This window comes from Mucor mucedo, assembly GCF_025094135.1.
Source record: "Mucor mucedo strain NRRL 3635 chromosome Unknown EV154scaffold_193, whole genome shotgun sequence".
Classification (NCBI taxonomy): domain Eukaryota; kingdom Fungi; phylum Mucoromycota; class Mucoromycetes; order Mucorales; family Mucoraceae; genus Mucor; species Mucor mucedo.
The window spans coordinates 46934-69104 of NW_026252477.1; the positions used below are offsets into that span (position 1 = coordinate 46934).

A 22171-nucleotide genomic window follows, 5' to 3' on the forward strand; every position below is an offset into this window, starting at 1 on the left:
TTTGACATCATAAGGGGGCTGTCAACGATATTTGCAGGAAAGATATAAGAGGCCTGATTCATGGTGGATGTGGGCGCTTTTAAAACCCTATTATTGACTCTTGAAGTTAGCGACGCAAAGAATTTATAATAGGATTTTTCCACAGAGGCTGAGTAGAGGTATTGAGGTTTTGCACTGCTCATTTCCTTTTTTTTTAAGAGAAACAAGAAAAGAGAGGAAGAGAAAAAAAAAAGGGTAAGTTCACCATCACTGATATAAAAAATTATATGACGCTGATGATCAAACAAAAAAAAAAGTCAATATTTACCTTGGATATACCTCAATTTGATTGATTGGCATGTAGATTATCTCTCGAATTGTCACTCTATTCAGCTTGCAAGTTTAAAACAACTGCAAAAAGTGCAAATTCAGAATAGATGACTATTTTCTCTAGAAAAAAGCTCAATAGAGTAGACGGTCAACGTTCCTTTTTATCATGTTTTTTTCTGCTGCGGCTTAATGACTGTTTACTTTTTTTTCTTGGTCCTACCCTAATGAATTAAATGCATATTTGTATGTTTAGAACGCACATACCAGTTGATATCGCTTATCTTGAAGGGCGTTTTTGTTTCTGAAAAGCTGTCTAAAAAAAAAAAAACTCTGCATGACCGTAAAATGATCTCATTGTATCGGAGTAGTAGGGGTTACAAAAAGAGGTAATGACGAATAAAATAAACATTTTATTACAATAAATAGTAGGTGAACCATAAATATATACAAAGAGACAAATCAAGGTATCAACGATATATATATACATGTATTTACAATGGGTTGAAAGAATATTTATCCTTTTACCTTCTTGAGAGCAGCCTCAACACGACGACGATAATCAGGATCTGCACGTTCAAAATGAGCAAGCTGACGTTGGATGATTTCATCATCAACCGTCTCCATATCACCAGCAATATTCTCACACAAATCGTTCTTGTCCTCCTCTGTCATGAGACGGTAGAGGTTTCCGGGTTGAACAAAATCATCGTCTGTCAACTCAAAACTGAAACGACCGATCAAACCCTCAACTTCTTCAGGTGCAAATATGGAGCCAATAAGATTGTTATGTTCCGGTCCATTTTGAGAGTTGGGACCATAGTTGGGTGCACGGCCACTACCTCCATTGACGGTCATGAAACCATCACGTTGGTAGGTATTAACTGGACATTGGGGTTGGTTGATGGGGATTTGCTTGTAGTTGACACCGAGACGGTGACGATGTGTATCAGGGTAAGAGAAAAGACGGCCTTGTAGCATACGATCGGCTGAGGTATCAATACCGGGCACCATGTGAGATGGTGAGAAAGCTGCTTGTTCTACCTCGGCAAAGTAATTCTCGGGGTTTCTGTTCAATGTGAATTTGCCCACTGGTTGAAGAGGATAGTCCTAAGAGAATATATAAATTGTTAATTGTTTCTGTTGTGAAGAATAACTAGGTACATCTTTTTTTTTTATTATTTTTACCTTATGGGGCCAAACTTTGGTCACATCTAATACGTTCCAACGGTACTTCTTTGCATCCTCAGCGTCCATGACTTGAATACAAACATCCCAGGTTGGATAATCGCCATTCTCAATAGATTGGAAAAGATCATTGGTAGAGTAATCGGGGTTGGTTCCTTCCAATTCAGCTGCCTTTGCAGGCTTCAAGTTCTTGGAGCCTTGCTGGGTCTTGAAATGCCACTTGAAGTACTTCCATTTACCTTTATCATCCACCAACTTGAATGTATGTGAGCCAAAGCCATGCATATGACGATGACCATCGGGTGTACCATGGTTAGAATAAAGAATAGTGACTTGGTGAAGGGATTCGGGTACCAACGAGAAGAAGTCCCACACTGCGTTTTTGTCATGGAGATTGGTACGAGGATTACGTTTTTGAGTGTGAATGAAATCAGGAAATTTGGAAGGGTCACGGATAAAGAAGACGGGTGTATTGTTACCAACAACATCCAAGTTACCCTCTTCTGTGTAGAACTTCAAGGCAAACCCACGGGGATCACGAGCGGTGTCTGCGCTACCCCTTTCACCGCCTACGGTAGAGAAACGAGCAAACATGGGGGTCTTTTTACCAACCTTGTTTAAGAATTTAGCCTTGGTGAGGTGAGAAATATCATGAGTGACAACTGAATAAATAAAAAATGTTAATATGAATTGGCCAGAGTAATAAAATCTTAATTATTACCAAATTCACCATGGGCTCCCGCACCCTTGGCATGAACAACACGCTCAGGAATACGCTCTCTATCAAAATGCGCAAGTTTATCAATTAAGTGAAAGTCTTGCATGAGAACAGGTCCCCAGACGCCAGCAGTGAGAGAGGTTTGGTCATTATCAACGGGGTTTCCGTTAGAGGTGGTTAAAACTTTGTTAGACATTTAGTGTAAGTGTGATAAAAAAAATAATTATCGATTTAGAGAAGAAATGAATTAAAACTTGCCCGGTTTATATATTTAGAGACATGGTTTCACAAGAGGTATGTAATGCTGAGGAATAAATTTTTATGCAACTAAAATTTCAGCCAATAAAAATTGGAATTACAAAGCGATTTTTTTTTTTTTTTTTTGTTAGCCTGAATCTAAAACGTAACGTCACTTTTTTTCATAAACAGAACCCCACCCCAGACTTTTATAGGTTTAGTTCATGACGAGAGATAACAATTTGTTATATCATGGACAACGTAGAAGGAAAAGCAGGCGTGATAAGTGCATCTTGTACATGTGTAATATCGACTTTTTCTCGCGTAATAAGCCTGATTGAAAGAATATAATTCAAGTAATTATCATGTTACAAGTTATAATTAGAAAACTTGTCGGCTTATAAAGAATTATGTCATAAATACGAAGATCTCTTATCAATGCTAATTTTTTTATATGGTGCAATCTTATGGGCCATGGTGGCGCACAACATTCGCTTACGTAAGAAAAGTATTGGTGTACAAGCTCAACAAAAGTGAAAGGCTTGGAGACTGGAGTGTAACTTGTTTGTCAGAAGTTCAAAAAAAAATATACTGTATTTCCGCCTTCAATTGCCTCTATGTTCATGGCAATAAATGTTGTTCGGGCCGGGTGGCGATTTTTAACCAAGGCCATTATTAAAAGAGAAGATAAAGAAAAATTCGTTTGTTCTTTAAGTTTGCAATTCGGATGTAAATTATGAAAGGCTGAAGTTTAGGACTGGGTTGCCAGACTGGCTTTGGGTTAACAAACTAAGTGCTGTCGTTTGGACTATGTAGTAGAGAAATCTATTATGTAGAATAATTTTTGGTATCAGATGGCCTCCTACCTTCTCGTGGTTGATCCTGTCAAATAAAAATGTTTTGTGAACTAAAAGGAACTTTTTCCATCATCATTATTATTAACATAATCTAATAAAAATGTATATTTAAACACTCCTGAAAAAACTGCTTTTTGTCTAGAGAAAAAAATTTAAAATGTTGATCAAAATGACTACGCCGTTTATAATATTAAAGCGATCTTTACTCTAATTGTATATTCAATAGGAAAATATTATTGAATCATATACATCATAAGAAAAACCATAAAAGAAAAGTGTAACATTTATTAAATAAATCAATGAAGTTCACATCAAGTCTTTCTTCATTTCTTTCATTAGAGAGCATCATTTGTTTTCTTGATATCTCCGAACAAACCGCCCTTTTCCTATCTTTAAAGCAATATTTTTGGTAGCAGTTTTGACTATACATGTTGGAAATGAACTGACTCGTCTGTTCAGCTTTTCTTCAATATAAGCGTATATACCCACCAAATAACCAAAGTCGACATATTTACTTGATTGTTTTTGCAAATTATTGATTCTTGATACTTTCGTGAACAGAGGAATTTGTACCATAAATAACCACAAATCAACCATCATTTCTTTTGTAATAATTTGGTTGCTGGAAACAATTGACAATATCCTAGAGGCAAAATGGTAAACGGTGATGTCTTTATTCTTTTGAGAGACGTGACCATGGTAGTAAATGGGTATTACAGGGGTAAACCCTTTTGTAAATGCATCAAGGGAATAGAATTCCCATGGTTTGTATGAGCGGAACTTAATATAATGTTTTAGGAGTCTTTCAGTGTTTATAACTATTGGACCACAAGTATATATGTATATTTCTTCCGTACATTGTTCATTTAGTTGCATAGTTATCGCCGACCCAAGGAATGGTAGGATACAATCGTTTGTTGCAATATATTCACTTGTCAGTAGAAGCTCGTAAATGCCGAAATAAATTGATATCTCTTGGAAATGTGTTGACAGGTAAGTTTTCCTTTGTATTTTTGCAACCGCTTTTTTCGAATTGCTGGGAACCATATCTGTAGCACAATCATCATGATAAGGGCAATCCATTGATCATGTTGTAGTCTGAGGTATTTGCTGATCATATGCACCTTCTTGAGAGCTTTTATTTAATAATAGTTGCCTGGTTAATCTTGCCAGTAGTCATATGCTTGTCTCAAGAATTAGGCCATGCTAGTCTTAGTATAAATAAATTAATATCATAAAACTGCAAATGGCTCATTAAATCATTTCAACGCACTTTTTGCATCTTTTTTGAGTTTTACTACAAAAAGTCGTTTGTTTTTTTTATTATTCTCCCTTCATACTTTTCAGCTTTTTCTTCTTCTTGAAATAGTTCTTGAACCCTAGCATTTCTACCTTTTCTCCTTCTTTTATAGTTGCTTTCACCGAGACCTTGTTTTTCATAGTCACTTCTTGCTGTAGTTTTGGGAGCATCGTCTAAGTTAAATAGATTAATAAAGCGTACATGACTGACAGCCTAAGGTCATAAGGGATTTTACCTTCTTTTACTCCTTCCTCCTCAAATTTTCGAATTTTCCTTTCTTTTACCTTTATGGACTTGTTGGCATAAATTTCATTATTATTATCTAATTTATTAAACTCAGTATACAAACGCATGGTCAACATCTTTACTTGAATTGATAATATAGGCTTACCTTTGTCTACGTCTTTGAGGTCTCCTTCCTTTTTTCGCCTTTTGGATGGTTTATTTTACTGAAGAGCTCATCCGAGGTTCTGTTATACTTTTATCCAATGAAACTGATAAATTTACAGCATTATGAGACCACAAATATACGAAAAGAAGTGCTTTTATGAATACCTGATTAATTCTATATAAGTGCTGGGATGAAATTGCCCATTTTCATACCAAGCAGGCAGCAAAAAAAAAAGGGTTGATTGGGCCTTGGAGACCGCACCGAACTTTCAGTTCGCATACTTGAGAATCTTGATCTGACAGATGGCCGTGACGTTGTTCTGCTACCCTTCCCTATAGAGCCAGAGTTTGGAATAGGGTTTCCCACACAAGTAAGTTGTACCATTAGTTCTATTCCTTTGACTGATTGTTTAAGAAACGTGTCACATTGAGGCTTAAGAAGAAATACTGGAGAAAAAAAAGGTACGCTTATACGTTGTTTAATTAAAACTAGTCGTACTCTAAGCCACTTTGACTTCTGATCCTCACTTAAAGAGCATGTCTGGTTTGGGCAAAGAAAAAGTATAATGCGTCAAACTAAGGAAGTTGTAAATGCAAATGATCTTTGCACACGACCCTTTTTTTTTGCAAACACCGCCAAGGTCTCTGTACTCAACTGACGGAAAAGGACATCATGCCTTACTGTTATACTATGGGGGCACAGTTATTACAGCCATTACAGGTCTTTGAGTGTGAATGTGGGTTTATGGATTTCACTGCAAGCTCTTATAAAAAAAAAGTATGCGACTTTCTCTATCCAATAATAATAATAACGGTCTTTCATCAAAAAACGTTGCCTGAAGGAACTTGAAATGTCGGAAGCGGGGACTGTAACATTTGCATAAAGTTTAAGAAGCCGTACACGAAAAAAAAAAAAAGGAAATAATGACTAATGGTGAGCATTGACTATACCCTTAAGTCCAAGTAGTTACCCCCGCCCATTATATAATGACTTGCATACATGTGGAGTGAAAGACAGCATTGAAAAACCTGTTCTTTTATTAGACAGAATGACAAAAGACATTCTTAATTATGAACAGTAAATGAAGGTCAATAAAAATAACTACACTGGAGTGCTTTCTAATAGGTCTAAACTCTCTTTTCTGTGACTTGGCGTAACAAAAAAAAGACAGTTGAGTAACGTGAAGACTTCAAAGAAGGCATGAATTTCTGTGGCATGAAAAATAGTGATTTTTACAGGAAAAAGGGTAGTTTTGTGTAACTTTTTTTGCTTTTAAAGCGATCCTTTTGCTGCGCAAACACATTCACTTACCCAGAGGCAGTCATATCGATAGTCATATTTGATAGTCATATCTATCACATGGCGCATAAATTTTTTGATTTCAAAATGGTATAAAAAGGGAGCCCCCATCCATTGATTTTTCTTCTCTTTAAGGTTTGTTTTCACACTGATGTTTGCTGTTCAATAGCTCTCATTGGTGCCGTCAGTCCCAGGATTGAATGATTCGTACTTCTCAGAGGTGTTGGGGAGTAAGCATCGTTTTTTGTTTGTATATATATATTTTTTTTTTTTTTTGTATATATTTTTTTTTTTTTGTATATATTTTTTTTTTTTTTTTGTATATATTTTTTTTTTTTTTTTTTTTTTTTTTTTTTTTTTTTTTTGCCTCCTGCTTCGGTGGGGGGCTTTTTTTTTGTTTTTTTGGCCCTTTACTTTTCTGAATAAGGCTTCTTATTCTCAAAAGTAAAGGGCCTTTTTTGCATTAGGTAGAACCATTAAGCAACACATATTAAAATAAAAAGACTCCCTTTGCTCTCTATTAATTGAATGTTCTTAAAATGAAGAGAAGTTTGAAAATCTTGTTCACTCCACATGCCTTGACTGTGTCATGATAAAAAGATCACTGATCTATTCCGAATAGTGTGAAACATTTCTACTCATGGTACCCATTAAAAGGTCCGATCGTGAAGAGTGCCAAAGAAAACGTTTGAATATGCTTGTGAGTAACGTGCAAACAGCTAGTTTTCCCTTTAGACAAGAAAATACTTTTGCGTACACAAGAAAGTCATACTGCTGTCAAGGAGACGCTTTCCTGTTTCCTGTTTGTAAAATTACCAACCATGCCGTGCCATGACTACTTCATTAGCTGTCTGTGTAAAAAGGGGATTTCATAGCAACTAAAAACCTCGTTGCTGTCATACAAGAAATCAAGCCTTACCCAGGGAAGGCAGTATAAACCAGATCTAGGGGACCAATCATCCCTTTACGGACAGTTACTGCAGTGAAAGAATGCTTCAAGTCAATGAGTCATTGGATTTTTATCTTTCAGCAAAATCAATGCAAGTCAAAAGTGATAAGGATAACATAAATGATAAATGAGGTTTCAATGAGTTATATCTGGAATAAGAAAGCTTTTTAAAGTTAAATGAATTTCATCATGGCTGATATTCTTTTTGAAGATGAATTGGTAAAAGTGAATCTGCATTTAACAAGAGAAATTGTAAGGCTTTCAAATTTACGTTGAAATTACTGCAGATAAAACTTGGGAACGGATGCTTTTGTATTGTCGTTCCCCAAAGAGCTTTTTGAAGCACATGATTGATGAAGGGTATAGTTACATAATTGGCGCGCCAAAAGTGGATGCGCACGTCCTGGTGTTTTCAACATCCGTTTTTAAATTGATGATGGGCCTTTTTGTCATATCGATGTTGCACAACAGTGGCGTAGTCCTTTTAAACATCCCTATGTATAAACTTTCCATGAACAAGAGTACGTATGAGAATGAAACAGACGATGTTTGTTTATTACATGTTTTGTAATGAAATAAAAGAGAGAGTGGCGTGTATTCAGATTGTTTGAACCTTTTTTTTTTTTTTAACATTCCGCAGAAACAGAGAGTGTGTGTGTGGGGTGGTGTGTGCGCGAGGGCGTACATGTATAAGCTAAAGAAATCAACCGGATCGCCCCTTTTTTTTATTATTATTATTATTACAATAAAATCATACATTAATCGTCTTTTCTTTTTCTTTCCCTTTATTTTTTCTTTTTTGGTTAAACCCTCCCTAAAGCAAAAAAAAAAAAGAATATATATATATATATATATACAACAAGTGAAATGCAAGTCATTCCTCTCCACTTCATTCACCTTTACCAAGCGATCTTGGTTCTAATGTTATTCAGATCACCCTTCATCCGACATGTTCATCTATACAACAGGACAACGAAAACAGTGATCCAAAAGAGGTAAATTATCGTAATATAAACAGGAGTACAAGTTTTTTTTTTTTTGCATTTAAATAAAAAGAGGGCACTAACTGAGGATGCTATTTTCATAGGGTAGCAGAAATGGTGTAACGTCTCATACAATGAAAGGGTTTTCATGTTTTGATTTGCCTAGTTCATCCTCTTCCACTACTTCTTCTTCTTCTTCTTCTCCTCCTAGGAAAAGATCCGTCACATGTGATGCCAAAATGATATGGGGACACAAACGACCTCGAAAATTAATACGGTCTGATGAAGAATTCTCACTAAATGACATACCTTCTACATCGGCATTGATTCCTACCAACAACAACAACAACAATACAACAACAACAGAAGCAAATCTAACCTTAAACGCATTATGGCAACTTCCTTCCATGATTCAAGCCTTTGATACCATCTCTCCCAATTTAAAATCCTATCTATTATTTCAATTACTAAAGCGATCCTCGACCAACACGCTTCAATTTATTAACTCGGTGATTATGCCTGTTTTGAAACATGATTTTTTATCCACATTACCGTTGGAGGTATCGAGACGAATTACAAGTTATCTTGATGCCCTTTCATTGAGTAGAGCATCGTGTGTATGCAAGAAATGGAAATCGGTGATTGATTCGGATAATCCGTCCTGGAAAAGACTACTTTTAGAAGACGGTTATTCTCTTTCAGACCCCTTAACTCACTCCTCCATCATCCATGATTATAAACAACTCTATGCAAGACATCATACCCTCAAACAAAATTGGAGGAAAGGAAGAGCTCAAGAAACTTGGTTCAAAGGACATGATAAATTTGTAGTCACCTGTTTACAGTTTGATGATGAAAAAATTGTTTCTGGTGCGGATGATTCGCATGTCAATATCTATTATACCGATACGGGTAAAAAACGCATGACATTAGAGGGTCATGAAGGAGGTGTCTGGGCATTGCAATATGTTGGGAACACACTCGTGACGGGTTCGACAGATAGGCGAGTGCGTGTTTGGGATATGGAAACTGGGAAATGCACGCATATCTTTACGGGGCATACATCTACCATAAGATGCTTGTTAATCACAAAGGGCGTTCAACCCATGATCGTTACTGGCTCTCGTGATTCTACCCTCAGAGTTTGGAAATTGCCTGACCCGAAAAACCTTGCAGGCCATTATCATGGTGTCGGTGAGAATCCGTATTTTGTACATTCATTGGTGGGCCATCGACAATCCGTGCGTGCCATTGCCTATCATGGTAATGTGGTGGTGAGTGGTAGCTATGACAACACAGTGAGAAGTTGGGATATCAGGACAGGTCGAATGATTCAATTAATGGAGGGACATACGCAAAAGGTGTATTCGGTGGTAATTGATGCAGAAAGAGATCGATGTATGAGTGGCAGTATGGATTCATCTGTTCGTATTTGGGATTTAAAGACAGGGGATTGCATCAAGAGATTAGAGGGACATACAGTGCTTGTAGGACTACTAGGACTAACTAATAAATACCTTGTGTCTGCAGCAGCCGATTCTATTCTAAGAGTATGGTCACCCGATACTGGTATATGTAATCATGCATTATCTGGACATGGAAATTCTATTACATGCTTTCAACATGACGACCAAAAAGTTATATCCGGCTCTGAAGGTGGATTAAAAATGTGGGATATCAAAACTGGTAAATTCATTCGAGACTTGATCACCGAAGTGGACTGTGTATGGCGTGTTGCATTTGACGGAAGAAGATGCGTAGCTGCAGTACAAAAGTATATATATATAAAAAAAAAAAAGTCATTTGATCTTTTTTTATTATTATTCACATTCTTTTCTTTTTTATTATAGAAAAAATGAAACTTCGTTTCGAATATTGGATTTTGGTGTTCAAAACATGTAAAAGAGAGACGTTGAATTACTGGAAAAAGCGAGGGTAGGAAGGGGGGGTAGTCAATAATAAAATACCGCTTCTGTTCGCTTAACTACATAACCACTTTTTTTAAGAAGTTCGATGGTTTTTTTTTATATATATACCTGTGCTAAGTTGCCTGATTTTATGTTTAAAACAATGGCATGTCCATTCCGAGTAGTAATGTGCTCATATCCATTCCTTGGATAACTGAAGGGTAACTTTTTGGGTTTTTTAACTCGTAGTTTGTTATTCTTGATTTCCAATTTTCATAATATGCTATTTCAGAGAAACGTATTTTATTTGATATGCAGACATTCACTTCTTGTGCGCGCTTGGCCTTAATAGATTTTTTTTTTTTTTTTTTTTTTTTTTTTTTACATAATATTAGAGCATGTCGTCATTTATGTGATGACAGAGGGATTTTATTTTTATTTTTTACGTCTAGGATACGCGTATTTGCTGGTTCCAAATTTTTTACACCATTGAAATAGCATACATTATAAATTTCTTGCCGATACTCTCTGAACCTATGAATGGGTGTCCTCATACAGTTTCACAAACAGCAAACTAGTCGGAGTTTGGTTTTTTCTTTTCTTTTTTAAAAAAAAACAAACTTTGTGGCTCCCAATGCTTTTCATTTGTGCTTTTTAAGTTTTCATTTTTTTCTTTCTTTTTAAAAAAAAAACTGTTAAAAAAACACGTATTATGCTTTCCAAAGTGACTTTAAGAAAAAAGCGTAATTTTAAAAATTTGACGCTTCAAAACTCACCCGTTGTCGTGGGTGGTTCACCTCCTCCATCTGAGCCAAACACAGCAAACGACTTAAAGACAGACACAATAACAACAACAAAAGCATCATCTGCGTATGATGACAATAAACATGCTCCAGCTGATTACAGCCAGTTGTGCGAACAGCTAAGTGAATTAGAGATTGGCCTCGAGTTGCGGCTGGATCTGCGTCCAGAGGATTTCAACAATATAGATGAACTTGGTAGAGGAAACGGCGGGACCGTGTGTAAAGTATTACATGTTCGAACAAATACCGTCATGGCGAGAAAGGTATATTTTGACAAACACAAAAAAAGGGGGAATTATAGGCATTGCCCATGATGATGATGTTTAATTTTTTATTTTATTTTTTGCATGTATAACCTACAATACACAGATTGTCCATGTAGATGCTAATATGAATGTACGAAAACAAATAATGCGTGAACTACAATTTATGCACGACTGTAATTCAAAACATATCGTTAGCTTTTATGGTGCTTTCATGAATGGAGGCGATATTTCGATTTGTATGGAGTACATGGATGCTGGGTAGGGTTCAAACTCCTTTTAATATAACTCGAGTATTTTTTTTTATTTATTTTTTTTTAATATATATAACTTATATAGCTCGCTTGATAAAATCTACAAGAAACATGGTCCATTTCCATTAGACGTATTGAAACGAATTGGTTATGCTGTAAGTCGTTCATCTCCCCTTCTTTTCTCTTTGTATTTACGCTTTATTTTAGATTGTGGATGGCTTGATCTATTTATATGATGAACATCGTATCATCCACAGAGGTAAAAAAAAAAAAATCGTAACCATAACAACAAAAAAGTAATCATCATCATTATACTGAATAATCTCTAGATTTGAAGCCTTCGAATGTTTTAGTCAATTCTCAGGGACAAATCAAATTATGTGATTTTGGCGTATCAGGCCAATTAATCAATTCTGTTGCCGATACGTTTGTTGGAACCAGTTCATATATGAGTGTAAAGTGAAGGCAATGTTTAAAAAAGTATTCGTGTAATTTTTACTTATCCGTATGCGACCTTTTTTTTTTTATGTATGTATACAGCCTGAACGTATTATGGGCTCACCTTATTCTGTCAAATCGGATGTTTGGTCATTAGGTATTACACTGATGGAATTAGCAATGGGAAGGTTTCCTTTTCCTCCAGAAGGTACACCTCTATCCATATTTGAATTATTACAACACATTGTTCATGAACCCGTTCCGGCGTTCCCATCCAATAATCAGTATCCTGCTGATTTAACTGATTTCGTTGCGAAATGGTAAGTAGAGGGGGACACTTCAAATATATATATATGACACGAGACACTTGTAATTAATCTCCTTTAAAAAGTTTAACCAAAGATGTTTTATTGAGAGCTACACCCAATGATTTAATGGTAAGAACGTGCGATTTATTTTAATATCAGGAAAATGTTAATTAACTTTGTGTGGGGCGGGTTTTGGGCGTCATTTTTAGAATCATCCATATCTCGTATCTGCTGCAACGGAAAAGGTTGATCTCGCAAGATGGGCTGCCAGTATAACAAATAAACAACAATTAGTGTGAATGCCCTCCTTTCTTTTTGTCTTGTTCTTATTGGTGTGTGTGTGTGTATAATGATGAGCGTGTAGCTTGAAGGAGGGGGGGGACAATGAATACATTAATTAAAACAATATCAGTGTCAACGTACATGTTACACAATCGCCACAACTGACTTTTGGGAGCATAAAAAACGTGTCCAAAGAAATTAAAAAACCAATTTATAATTTAGCTTTATGAGAATATTAAATTAATTAGGATGTGGGCTGATGTTCTTCTGTCAAAAACAAAAGTATTCTATTCCTTAAAGCGTTCTCTTTTCTACTGATATGAACATCTTTTAAAAATGGAGGGGGGATTAATCCATAATTTACTATCTGCTTTCTCACGCTCGATTTTATCCAAAGTTTGACACTTGTTGTGAGGTTAAAATTGTCCAAGAAAAAAAAAAAAAAAAAAATCGAAACTTAAAAGTTACTTGAGCCTCCCTAATGATGATTTAGTATGGATCAAACGTCAAAAAAAAATTATCAAAACAGGTATAATCCCTGTTTGAATCAAACCCGTCACGTTCCTTTGCTCTAACTGCTTTATTTATTAATTACCAAATGCAAAAAGTATCCGGCAAGAACAATCGTCTTATGTTCTCTCATTTTTGACAGTTTTATTTTATTTTTTTAATCGCAGTGATTGGACTAAATAGAGAGTTTATAATGTAACACTGTTAACCCCATGTATGGAGGAGGATCACTCAAGGCCATCTGTTTAGCTTTACGCAACTACTATTATATTAAGAACTAATGAACGCCTTACCTAAAGACGCAATGGCTGTAAATTGAAAGACTGAAGAGAATTCATAACAGGTAGATTTGAATCAGATGAAAAATCAAGTTACATAAATTGGACGAGTATCTTAAAACAAGTAATCAACCATTATGTGTAAGAGAAGCGCAACTATCCAAATCTCATTCCTGACATTTAAAACGTACTCACTTTGCTCTTCTTGTCAACATCTTGTTTAGGCAAAGTTTCATGAATAGGGTTAGTTGATAATGGATCCATTTTTTTTCTCTGAATTAAACACTACAAAAAGACAAAAGTTTTATGAAAACTTTACTTCTGATTTCTATGGAAACAAGGGTGATATTACGTCTGCAGCTTGTTACAGCCCTATGATTATGGATTTCAAGTAAGACTTCTAGATTCAATCATGTGATTTGCATGTCATTTAATAAAGAGCTTACTCCCCCCCAAAAAAAAGTCAAGATGTCTGTTGTAAATCAAACACACTGAAAAAAAAAGAATATTGATGATTCAAGTCTATCATTGACTCGCACGTTAATCGTTATCACCGCTTTAGAAAAAAATCGCCAAGTGGTTGGGTAACTACAAAAAAAACTTTATTGATGCACTTATAACAAAAAGCCTTTGTCACTCACTTGACTAGACATTTTTTTATTAAAACCAACCGGCTTTACATCATTGGGGCACAAAGCATCCAGAAAGGTATCGTGATATTTCCATAGATGACATCTTATTCTAGAGGTTTATTATAGTCAATACAAAGTTACAGGGTAAAACGGATCATGGCAGTGTTATACTATCATGAGGCCAAACAATTAGTGATTTACATCGTTCGAAAAAAAAAAGACACGTCCAAATGTTTCAATATTAGCTATCAGAATGGAGGTGAGACAGGATATGCGTTCACTGGGTTATTGGCTATTAGTATTAGATGTTACAATATATCAGTGAGAATACAAATGTCAATATACGACTAAATCAGGAGGCTTTTTAAGTAACTGTTATTGTGAATAGCGGAAATAGGTGGTTTTTTTTAGAATACAATTGGGGCGGTCAGTTCCCAAAAAAAACTAATTGAGCAACATAAACTTTTTTTGGTGGTCAAATGATGAAATGCAGTTCTTGGCAGAATAATAAGAACTCGGCATGAAAACAGTCTAAAAAAAAAGAACCTTAATTTTTCCACTGACGGGTCCTCCTCCCTCCCTCCCCCCACGTAGTTTTTTAAAGAAGAAATAGCAAACAAACATCAATTGGTGTGTTTGCTGGTGGAGCTCCCCTAACCCCTACCCCAATGAAGATACTTCCTCCCCAGGATAAAAATGTGATAAAAATTAACACCAGGGACGCGACATGGATTTTCAAAACCCAGCATATATATTTTCTGTAAAAAGATTTTTTGGTCACACACGGCATTATATAAAAAAAATGACATGAATATGACACCGCTTTTTTTATAATATCTACAGGTTTTTATTCTTAATTGGTACGCTTGATTTTTTTTTTGGTAAAACACACACTTTATTATTATCTTTTGGTACGTTACGCTATGATACGTTACGGTACGATACGCTACAATACGATCGGGAGCACAAGCAGGCCGAAGGTCTGCGGTAGTTTTTTTTCTTCTGTAAAACAATTTTGCTAGAAATGAATGGAAAGTCAAATGAACATTAAAGATGTAAATAGTTTCGCTTTTACATGCAAAGAAAATTTTTAGATCAAAACGGCCAAGAGTTTTGTAATTTTATTGTCCCAACTGAATACCTCCCTAGCATTGATTTGGTCAGCAAGATTGTTTTAACTGATAAACGAATCGGCAACGTCATAACTACAACAATCTTTAAAGCAGAAAAAGATTCATATGTTGTTGAACCTCCAGAATTTATGCATCAAAATTTTGGTGCTGTCCTGTATACTCCTTGTAGTCTTAAAACTGATTTGCCTCCTATAGTCATAAATATTATTGAGACCTTTGAAGAAAAGAAATTTAATCAAATCATTCAACCACGTACCAACATTTTTGAACAATATAAGACTCTTCCTATTTGTGTGATCATCGTTGTCCAGCAACTTGATGAAAAAATTATTGAACAAAGCTTGCAGCACCACGATCTCCCACTTTTTAGAGAAATAACGTGTGCATTTTGGGCAAAGCAGTGCATGTTGGTGTCATCAGAAGATATTAAGCTCAACAAGAGTAAAGTAAGACACTATCCATTATTAGATATTATAATTGCTATTACGAGCAATGAGAAAGTTATATTATGTAACGATAGCTTATAATAAAATAGTTTATTTGAATTTCCTATTATAATGGCAGCGTAAACTCTCGCTGTTGTTGAATCGCTTGATTGAGCTTATCTTTTCAAGATGACCTTGTTCAAAGCATTTTTTCCAATTAATCATATCTGTTTTTCCACTTTTAAAACGTTGAACGAATTCGTATAGTTCTGTATCAAGTTTTGTGTTACCAGGCTCTAGAGCGCTTGTGGGCCATCTTTTGTTCAGATAAACTGTAGGAGGGGTTTCTTCAACTGGAGTTGTTTCAATAGCGTCACAGTATTTCCTTCTGTCGCTGTATAAACGACAAAGTATCATCCACATAGCTCAATGCTCTTTTGTTTGAAACTTTATCTTCTTGTTCCAGGCATTTTTTTTTACTTTTTGAAGCTGAGTTTCACTGATGTCACAAATGTTTTTTACGGCCTCCAGTTTTTCGGTTTCTTCTCCAATTATCTGATCAAGATTTCGCTGAGCAATTGCATAAAGTAATTTCATCAAAGAGTCATTATTTCCATAATCCAAAGTATTTATAGAGAGAGATTGAGAGCAGAGAAAATGACCAACCGCTTGCAAAGGATGTAATATCTCTTCTTGTTGATTTACCTGTAATATTGAGGAAGTGAGCAGCAGACAACGCTCAGCCCATCCAATGCTTTGTATCTGTCTGGCAAAGGGGAAATCGCTATCTTCAGTCTTTCTCATTAAAGACGCTGTAGCATTTGCAATGCCAAATATTACAATTATAGGGAGTCTGTTGTAGCGCTCAAATGTGAGGGTACAGTACTGAATGGCGCGTGTCAAAAACTTTTCATCGACCTTATTTTGCACCTCCACCAATATTGGAGGAAACGAACTCAAGGGATTAGAAGGAGCATAAAGAACCTCACATTTTTTTTTTCGTTTATGAATTCTGTAGGCACCGAAACGTAGCTGTCTTCTGCCGCTTCTGGAACGAGAGCTTTTGATAGCGCGAATATTACTTGTGTGTCAGTTAGTACCAGTTTACTAATTAAGTCAGTTCCTGGCCTACGATTATAGAGGGGGTTGCTGTCAGTTGTGTCTAAACAATTTCATATAAGAGAGTGTTTGTTTTTATAATATTCTTTCTTATTTTTACCAGTGTTGAAATAATCAGGCTTTTTTTTTTTTTTTTTTTTTTTGTAAAGTAAAATCAAGAAAAAGCGTATCGTATCGTATCGTATCGTACCCCAATGAAAAAATCAAATCTGATTTTTAACTCAAGCCGACCAATAAGAATGGAGACATTTTTTTAAAAAAAAGCGTAGCGTATGGTAGCGTAGCGAATCGTATCGTAACGTATCATAGCGTAACGTACCAAAAAATAATAATAAAGTGTGTGTTTTACCAAAAAAAAAAAAATCAAGCGTACCAATTAAGACTAAAAACCTGTAGATATTATAAAAAAAGCGGTGTCATATTCATGTCATTTTTTTTATATAATGCCGTGTGTGACCAAAAAATCTTTTTACAGAAAATATATATGCTGGGTTTTGAAAATCCATGTCGCGTCCCTGGTGTTAATTTTTATCACATTTTTATCCTGGGGGGAAGTATCTTCATTGGGGTAGGGGTTAGGGGAGCTCCACCAGCAAACACACCAATTGATGTTTGTTTGCTATTTCTTCTTTAAAAAACTACGTGGGGGGAGGGAGGGAAGAGGACCCGTCAGTGGAAAAATTAAGGTTCTTTTTTTTTTAGACTGTTTTCATGCCGAGTTCTTATTATTCTGCCAAGAACTGCATTTCATCATTTGACCACCAAAAAAAGTTTATGTTGCTCAATTAGTTTTTTTTGGGAACTGACCGCCCCAATTGTATTCTAAGAAAAACCACCTATTTCCGCTATTCACAATAACAGTTACTTAAAAAGCCTCCTGATTTAGTCGTATATTGACATTTGTATTCTCACTGATATATCTTAACATTTAATACTAATAGACAATAATCCAGTGAACGCATATCCATTCTGATAGCTGATATTGAAATATTTGGACGCGTCTTTTTTTTTTCTTCGAACGATGTAAATCACTAAGTGTTTGGCCTCATGATAGTATAACACCGCCATGATCCGTTTTACCCTGTAACTTTGTATTGACAAGAAGAGCAAAGTGGGTACGTTTTAATTTATAACAAGAATAATTTAAGCAAGATCTTAAAAGTATTAAATGTCAGGAATGAAATTCAGGTAGTTGCGCTTCTCTTACACATGATGGTTTATTTAAATTATTACTTGTTTTCAAGATACTCGTCCAATTCATGTAACTTGATTATTCATCAGCAATCTAAATTTACCTGTTATGAATTCTCTTCAGTCTTTCAATTTACAGCCATTGCGTCTTTAGGTAAGGTGTTCAATAGTTCTTAATATAATAGTAGTTGCGTAAAGCTAAAAAGATGACCTTAAGTGGTCCTCCTCCATACATGGGGTTACCAGCGTTACATATAAACTCTCTATTTAGTCCAATTACTGCCATTAAAAAAATAAAAAACCAAACTGTCAAAATGAGAGAACTTAAGATAATTGCTCTTGCCGGATACTTTCTTTTTTTTTTCACTAAAAGCGGATTAGACAATTAAAAAGGAAACTTGGCAGTAAAATGTATGCCTGAATTTGAAGCCGAAACTTTTTTTTTTTTTTTTAAACTCGACTTTTTTTTTTCGTGTTTTTCTTGTTGTTTATCAAGAAACCCCAGGAGAGAATGACCATAAACATCCTGTGTTCAACGCGTCTATTCATGTGAGAAAATGATAGAGAATAAGGTTCTATGTGTCGTCATGGAAAAAAAATAAAAGGGAGTTAGAATTCGGTTAAACGTAAAAATTAAAACAAAAAGTACATCTGAGTGATGCATTACGTGTCAGCTACAAGCCAGTCAGATTTTTTTTTAAACTCACGCAAAAAAATAGTTTATAAAAGGACGAAAAAAAAGCACTCTCGATACTGTTTTTTTATTTTTCATTATCCCTTTTTATATATAATAAAAATATGTCTCGTCCTCAAGAAGATGGTATCATTCGCTTCGGGTAAGCAAAAAAGTGTGATGCATTGTATAAAAAAAAAAAAGTCTTAACAGAATGTACAGTGATCATGTTTCAATCAAGCACGTCTCTACCAACCGTTATCTTACTTCCCAACAAGGCACTTACGAAAGTGGTTCTTTCCAACAAAAGGTAAGAGAGAAAAGAGAGAGAAAGTGAAAAGAGGAGGCAGAAACTGATGGGGTTTCTTTTTTACATAAGGTCTTCACTTTAGAAGGATCTCCTAACGATGAAAGCACCTGGATTGTTCTTCCTCCTACCATTACTGAAGAAGAGGCTGGTTACGAGGTTGGATTCGAGGATAGCATTCGTCTCAAGCACGTGACTGACCGTGCCAACCTCCACTCTCATGAGATTGAGAGTCCCGTCTCTGGTCAACAAGAAGTTTCTTGTTTCGGTGATGATGACTCTACTGACGAAAACGATGTTTGGAGAGTTGAACAATACGATCAAGATGACGAGCAATATGACGATGTAAGTTCACTCATATGTATCCAATGCATTTAAATATATATTCAACTCATTCTATTTAGTTCTGGCGTGTTGACCAACCCGTCATTCTTCGCCATGTTGCTACTGGTAAGCTCCTCCACTCTCATGAGATTTCTTTGGCTGATGGCGAGAACGAAGTGACTGCTTTCGAAGGTCTCGATGACAACGACAAGTGGGCCGTTTCTTTTGATTAAAAATTGTATACCTATTCCCCACACACACACATTTAAATAAACCACTTTTTTTTTTCTGTTTTAGTACTACACTAAATGACACGTTTTTATTTTTAATTGTGTCTGGGGTGCATAGAGTCGCTTGGCTGTGAGTAGATCAGTTGTATAAAATAAGAGCCCATTGAGGTTAGTAATTCTCTTACAAAAAAAAAGAAAATCATGCCATTGTGTATGGCGTAAAGCCCATCGATCAGACAAGATTTGTGTGTGTGTCATTTAAAAGTGAAGAAAAAAAAGAGGGAAAAAATCAAATCTTTGATCAAGTGAAAGAAAATAAACCCCCCTCACTGGATTTATTGAGGTACACTGAAAGGAGTTTTTATTTTTTTGAATAAAATGAAATGTGTAATGCAAAAAATGAAAAGAGAAACAAAAAAAATGTATTGATGTGACACAGGAATACAAGATTTTGTGTATTATTATTGTACTTTTTTTTTTTTGGGCTATTGTTATTTTGAACTTGTTTTGTAATTGCTATTTGAATTGGGAAGGCTGCTTACTTGTGATGAAAAAAAAAAAGGATCTGAAAAAGAGAATTATGGCCATTGTTATCCTCTTTACAACCCAAAAGAAAGAAAGAAAAAAAAAAAGAGAGAAGAAAAACGTGTTCTCGGTTCTCCGAAAGAGCAATTGAATCTAACTGCTTTTTTAATAGTTGAGAAAAATCGTTTTTGTGATTTCATCAACGGAAAAAAAAAAAGATCATCTTTTTTTATTTTTTGAAGGGTAAAAAGAATGAGGCTCTTTTGTGTACACATAGAATCTTTTTTTGTGTTCTCCAAAAAGGGAAAGAAAAGAGAGGAGAAACAGAGGAAACAAAAAGGTTTTTGTAAAAAATCTGTCTTTCAAATGAATCGAAATTTTATATTGGTACCTGGTACAACTTTAACGATATATGAAAAAAAAACCTTTTTTTTTTCATTATTATTCTTTTTCTTCTTTACTACTTTTTTTTTTTTCTCGAAAAAAAAACTCTCTCTCTCTCTTTTTTTTTTTTTTTTAATAAAAAACCACCAAACAAAAAAGTAGCGACGAAGAAATTTAGACTTGTCAAGACTTCAACATGCAAAATCAAGATGACATTTCCGAGAGAATTGCAGCAGCACGTCGAGATGCAGATCTCTTGAAAGAAAGAATCAAACAAAGAAAAGAAGCATTAGCCGACACAACACGTAAGGTTTTTTCTTTATGAATATTATTATTAAAAAAAAAAGAACTAATTTATCCCGCTCACTTTTTTTTTTTTACTGCAGTGAGAAAAATGGCCAAGGAAGTGGAAGCGTTACCTCGATTGGTGATGAAAGTACGTCGTAATTTACGTGGGCATTTAGCAAAGATTTACGCTATGCATTGGTCTAACGATAGTCAACACCTTGTATCTGCTTCACAAGATGGTAAATTAATTGTCTGGAACGCCTACACGACCAATAAATTACATGCTATTCCACTTCGTTCTGCTTGGGTCATGACAGCAGCCTATGCACCCTCTGGTAATTTCGTGGCCTGCGGTGGTCTCGATAATATTTGTTCCATTTATAATTTAAATTCACGTGATGGTCCTGTTCGACCCGCTCGTGAATTATCTGCTCACGTAGGTTACCTCAGTTGTTGTCGTTTCCTAGACGACCGTCGTATCTTGACCAGTTCCGGTGATATGACTTGCTTCATGTGGGATATTGATGCAGGCGTCAAAACTCATGAATTTGCGGATCACAACGGTGATGTCATGAGTGTCTCCGTCTCTCCTACTGACCCTAATATGTTTGTCTCCGGTGCTTGTGATTCTACAGCAAAAATATGGGACATCAGAACCAGAAACTGTGTACAAACATTTACTGGTCACGAAAGTGACATCAACTCTGTGCAGTAAGTTCTTCTCCTTATTAACGTCTATATAAATATATATATATATCCACACATACTAAACTACCTTTGTCTCTTTTTTTTTCAAATAGATTCTTCCCTAGTGGTATGGCTATTGGTACAGGTTCAGATGATGCAAGTTGTCGCTTGTTCGATTTGCGTGCTGATCGAGAGTTAAACTCCTATACGAACGAGAGTATCTTGTACGGTATCACCTCTGTGGCCTTTTCTGCCTCTGGACGACTCTTATTTGCAGGTTATGATGATTTCAGTAGTCATGTTTGGGATACTCTGAAGGGCGAACGTGTAGGTATTTTAACAAGCCATGAAAACAGAGTCTCTTGTTTGGGTGTATCCAATGATGGTATGGCCTTATGTACCGGTAGTTGGGACAGTTATCTCAAAATATGGGCATAAAACAACAACATACACACACATACACACACACACACACATCATTCTTTATATCCCCCCCTACCCTACCCCACCCTTTTTTTTTTTGGCCTTTTTCTCTTCTTTTTTTTTTCTCAAAAAAAAACATATATTGTACAACACAAATCTATAACTTTCCAAACAAAATAATTATAATAAAAAAAAAGATATATTAATTTCAAGCTATATTCCGAACAATAGTATACTTTCATTTGTATTTTGGGGAGGACAGAAGGACTGCGGACTAAAGCACGCATGTTTAATTGTAGCACCTACGCGTGTAGACATCGATTTATTCTGGTTTTCTCTTTTCCATCAGTGCTAAATATTATGATGGACATTTGTATTTCTTAAAAGCATGGTATTCATTTTCTCTTCTCTAGACAGTGTTTTTTTTGTAACAATGCGTATAGGTATATAGGATTAGTTCATTGCGTCTTGGGGTCATCACTATCAACATGATGATGATGAGGAAAAATCATCATGTGTCTTTCTATTTTACATACTTATACGATGAAAAGCACGCACT

At 35.5% G+C, this 22171-nt stretch overlaps 9 protein-coding genes across 9 annotated transcripts; 5 read left to right on the forward strand and 4 right to left on the reverse strand.

The window, feature by feature from the left end:
* Positions 1-822: 822 nt before the first annotated feature.
* EV154DRAFT_546224 (catalase) lies at positions 823-2408 on the reverse strand (the record flags this gene model as incomplete). The annotated part of the gene is made up of 3 exons (XM_051604689.1): positions 823-1416; positions 1495-2156; positions 2216-2408. 3 exons carry the CDS (start codon positions 2406-2408, stop codon positions 823-825), a joined length of 1449 nt encoding a protein of 482 aa, XP_051451289.1.
* A 1243-nt stretch (positions 2409-3651) lies between these two features.
* Positions 3652-4389, reverse strand: EV154DRAFT_431504 (uncharacterized protein; the record flags this gene model as incomplete). The annotated part of the gene is made up of 1 exon (XM_051596614.1): positions 3652-4389. The coding sequence occupies one exon, from the start codon at positions 4387-4389 to the stop codon at positions 3652-3654; it is 738 nt and encodes a 245-aa protein (XP_051451290.1).
* Positions 4390-7990: 3601 nt separating this feature from the next.
* On the forward strand, positions 7991-10476 carry EV154DRAFT_529498 (WD40-repeat-containing domain protein). Its single transcript, XM_051603678.1, has 2 exons — positions 7991-10002; positions 10079-10476. Exons 1-2 carry the CDS (start codon positions 8363-8365, stop codon positions 10128-10130), a joined length of 1692 nt encoding a protein of 563 aa, XP_051451291.1. The 5' UTR covers positions 7991-8362; the 3' UTR covers positions 10131-10476.
* A 303-nt stretch (positions 10477-10779) lies between these two features.
* EV154DRAFT_529501 (kinase-like domain-containing protein) lies at positions 10780-12796 on the forward strand. Its single transcript, XM_051603679.1, has 7 exons — positions 10780-11201; positions 11308-11462; positions 11541-11610; positions 11663-11714; positions 11785-11909; positions 11996-12213; positions 12285-12796. The coding sequence occupies exons 1-7, from the start codon at positions 10848-10850 to the stop codon at positions 12352-12354; spliced, it is 1044 nt and encodes a 347-aa protein (XP_051451292.1). The 5' UTR covers positions 10780-10847; the 3' UTR covers positions 12355-12796.
* Positions 12797-14978: 2182 nt separating this feature from the next.
* Positions 14979-15563, forward strand: EV154DRAFT_570601 (uncharacterized protein; the record flags this gene model as incomplete). The annotated part of the gene is made up of 1 exon (XM_051606205.1): positions 14979-15563. One exon carries the CDS (start codon positions 14979-14981, stop codon positions 15561-15563), a length of 585 nt encoding a protein of 194 aa, XP_051451293.1.
* Positions 15547-18057, reverse strand: EV154DRAFT_556542 (uncharacterized protein; the record flags this gene model as incomplete). Its single annotated transcript, XM_051605358.1, has 3 exons — positions 15547-16542; positions 16954-16970; positions 17983-18057. The coding sequence occupies 3 exons, from the start codon at positions 18055-18057 to the stop codon at positions 15888-15890; spliced, it is 747 nt and encodes a 248-aa protein (XP_051451294.1). The 3' UTR covers positions 15547-15887.
* EV154DRAFT_431483 (uncharacterized protein) lies at positions 15573-15878 on the reverse strand (the record flags this gene model as incomplete). The annotated part of the gene is made up of 1 exon (XM_051596613.1): positions 15573-15878. The coding sequence occupies one exon, from the start codon at positions 15876-15878 to the stop codon at positions 15573-15575; it is 306 nt and encodes a 101-aa protein (XP_051451295.1).
* A 476-nt stretch (positions 18058-18533) lies between the features above and the next one.
* On the forward strand, positions 18534-19384 carry EV154DRAFT_529505 (MIR motif-containing protein). The gene is made up of 4 exons (XM_051603680.1): positions 18534-18607; positions 18667-18754; positions 18824-19096; positions 19156-19384. Exons 1-4 carry the CDS (start codon positions 18570-18572, stop codon positions 19306-19308), a joined length of 552 nt encoding a protein of 183 aa, XP_051451296.1. The 5' UTR covers positions 18534-18569; the 3' UTR covers positions 19309-19384.
* An 898-nt stretch (positions 19385-20282) lies between these two features.
* EV154DRAFT_474030 (WD40-repeat-containing domain protein) lies at positions 20283-21827 on the forward strand. The gene is made up of 3 exons (XM_051597948.1): positions 20283-20519; positions 20601-21213; positions 21303-21827. Exons 1-3 carry the CDS (start codon positions 20411-20413, stop codon positions 21625-21627), a joined length of 1047 nt encoding a protein of 348 aa, XP_051451297.1. The 5' UTR covers positions 20283-20410; the 3' UTR covers positions 21628-21827.
* The last annotated feature ends 344 nt before the right edge of the window (positions 21828-22171 follow it).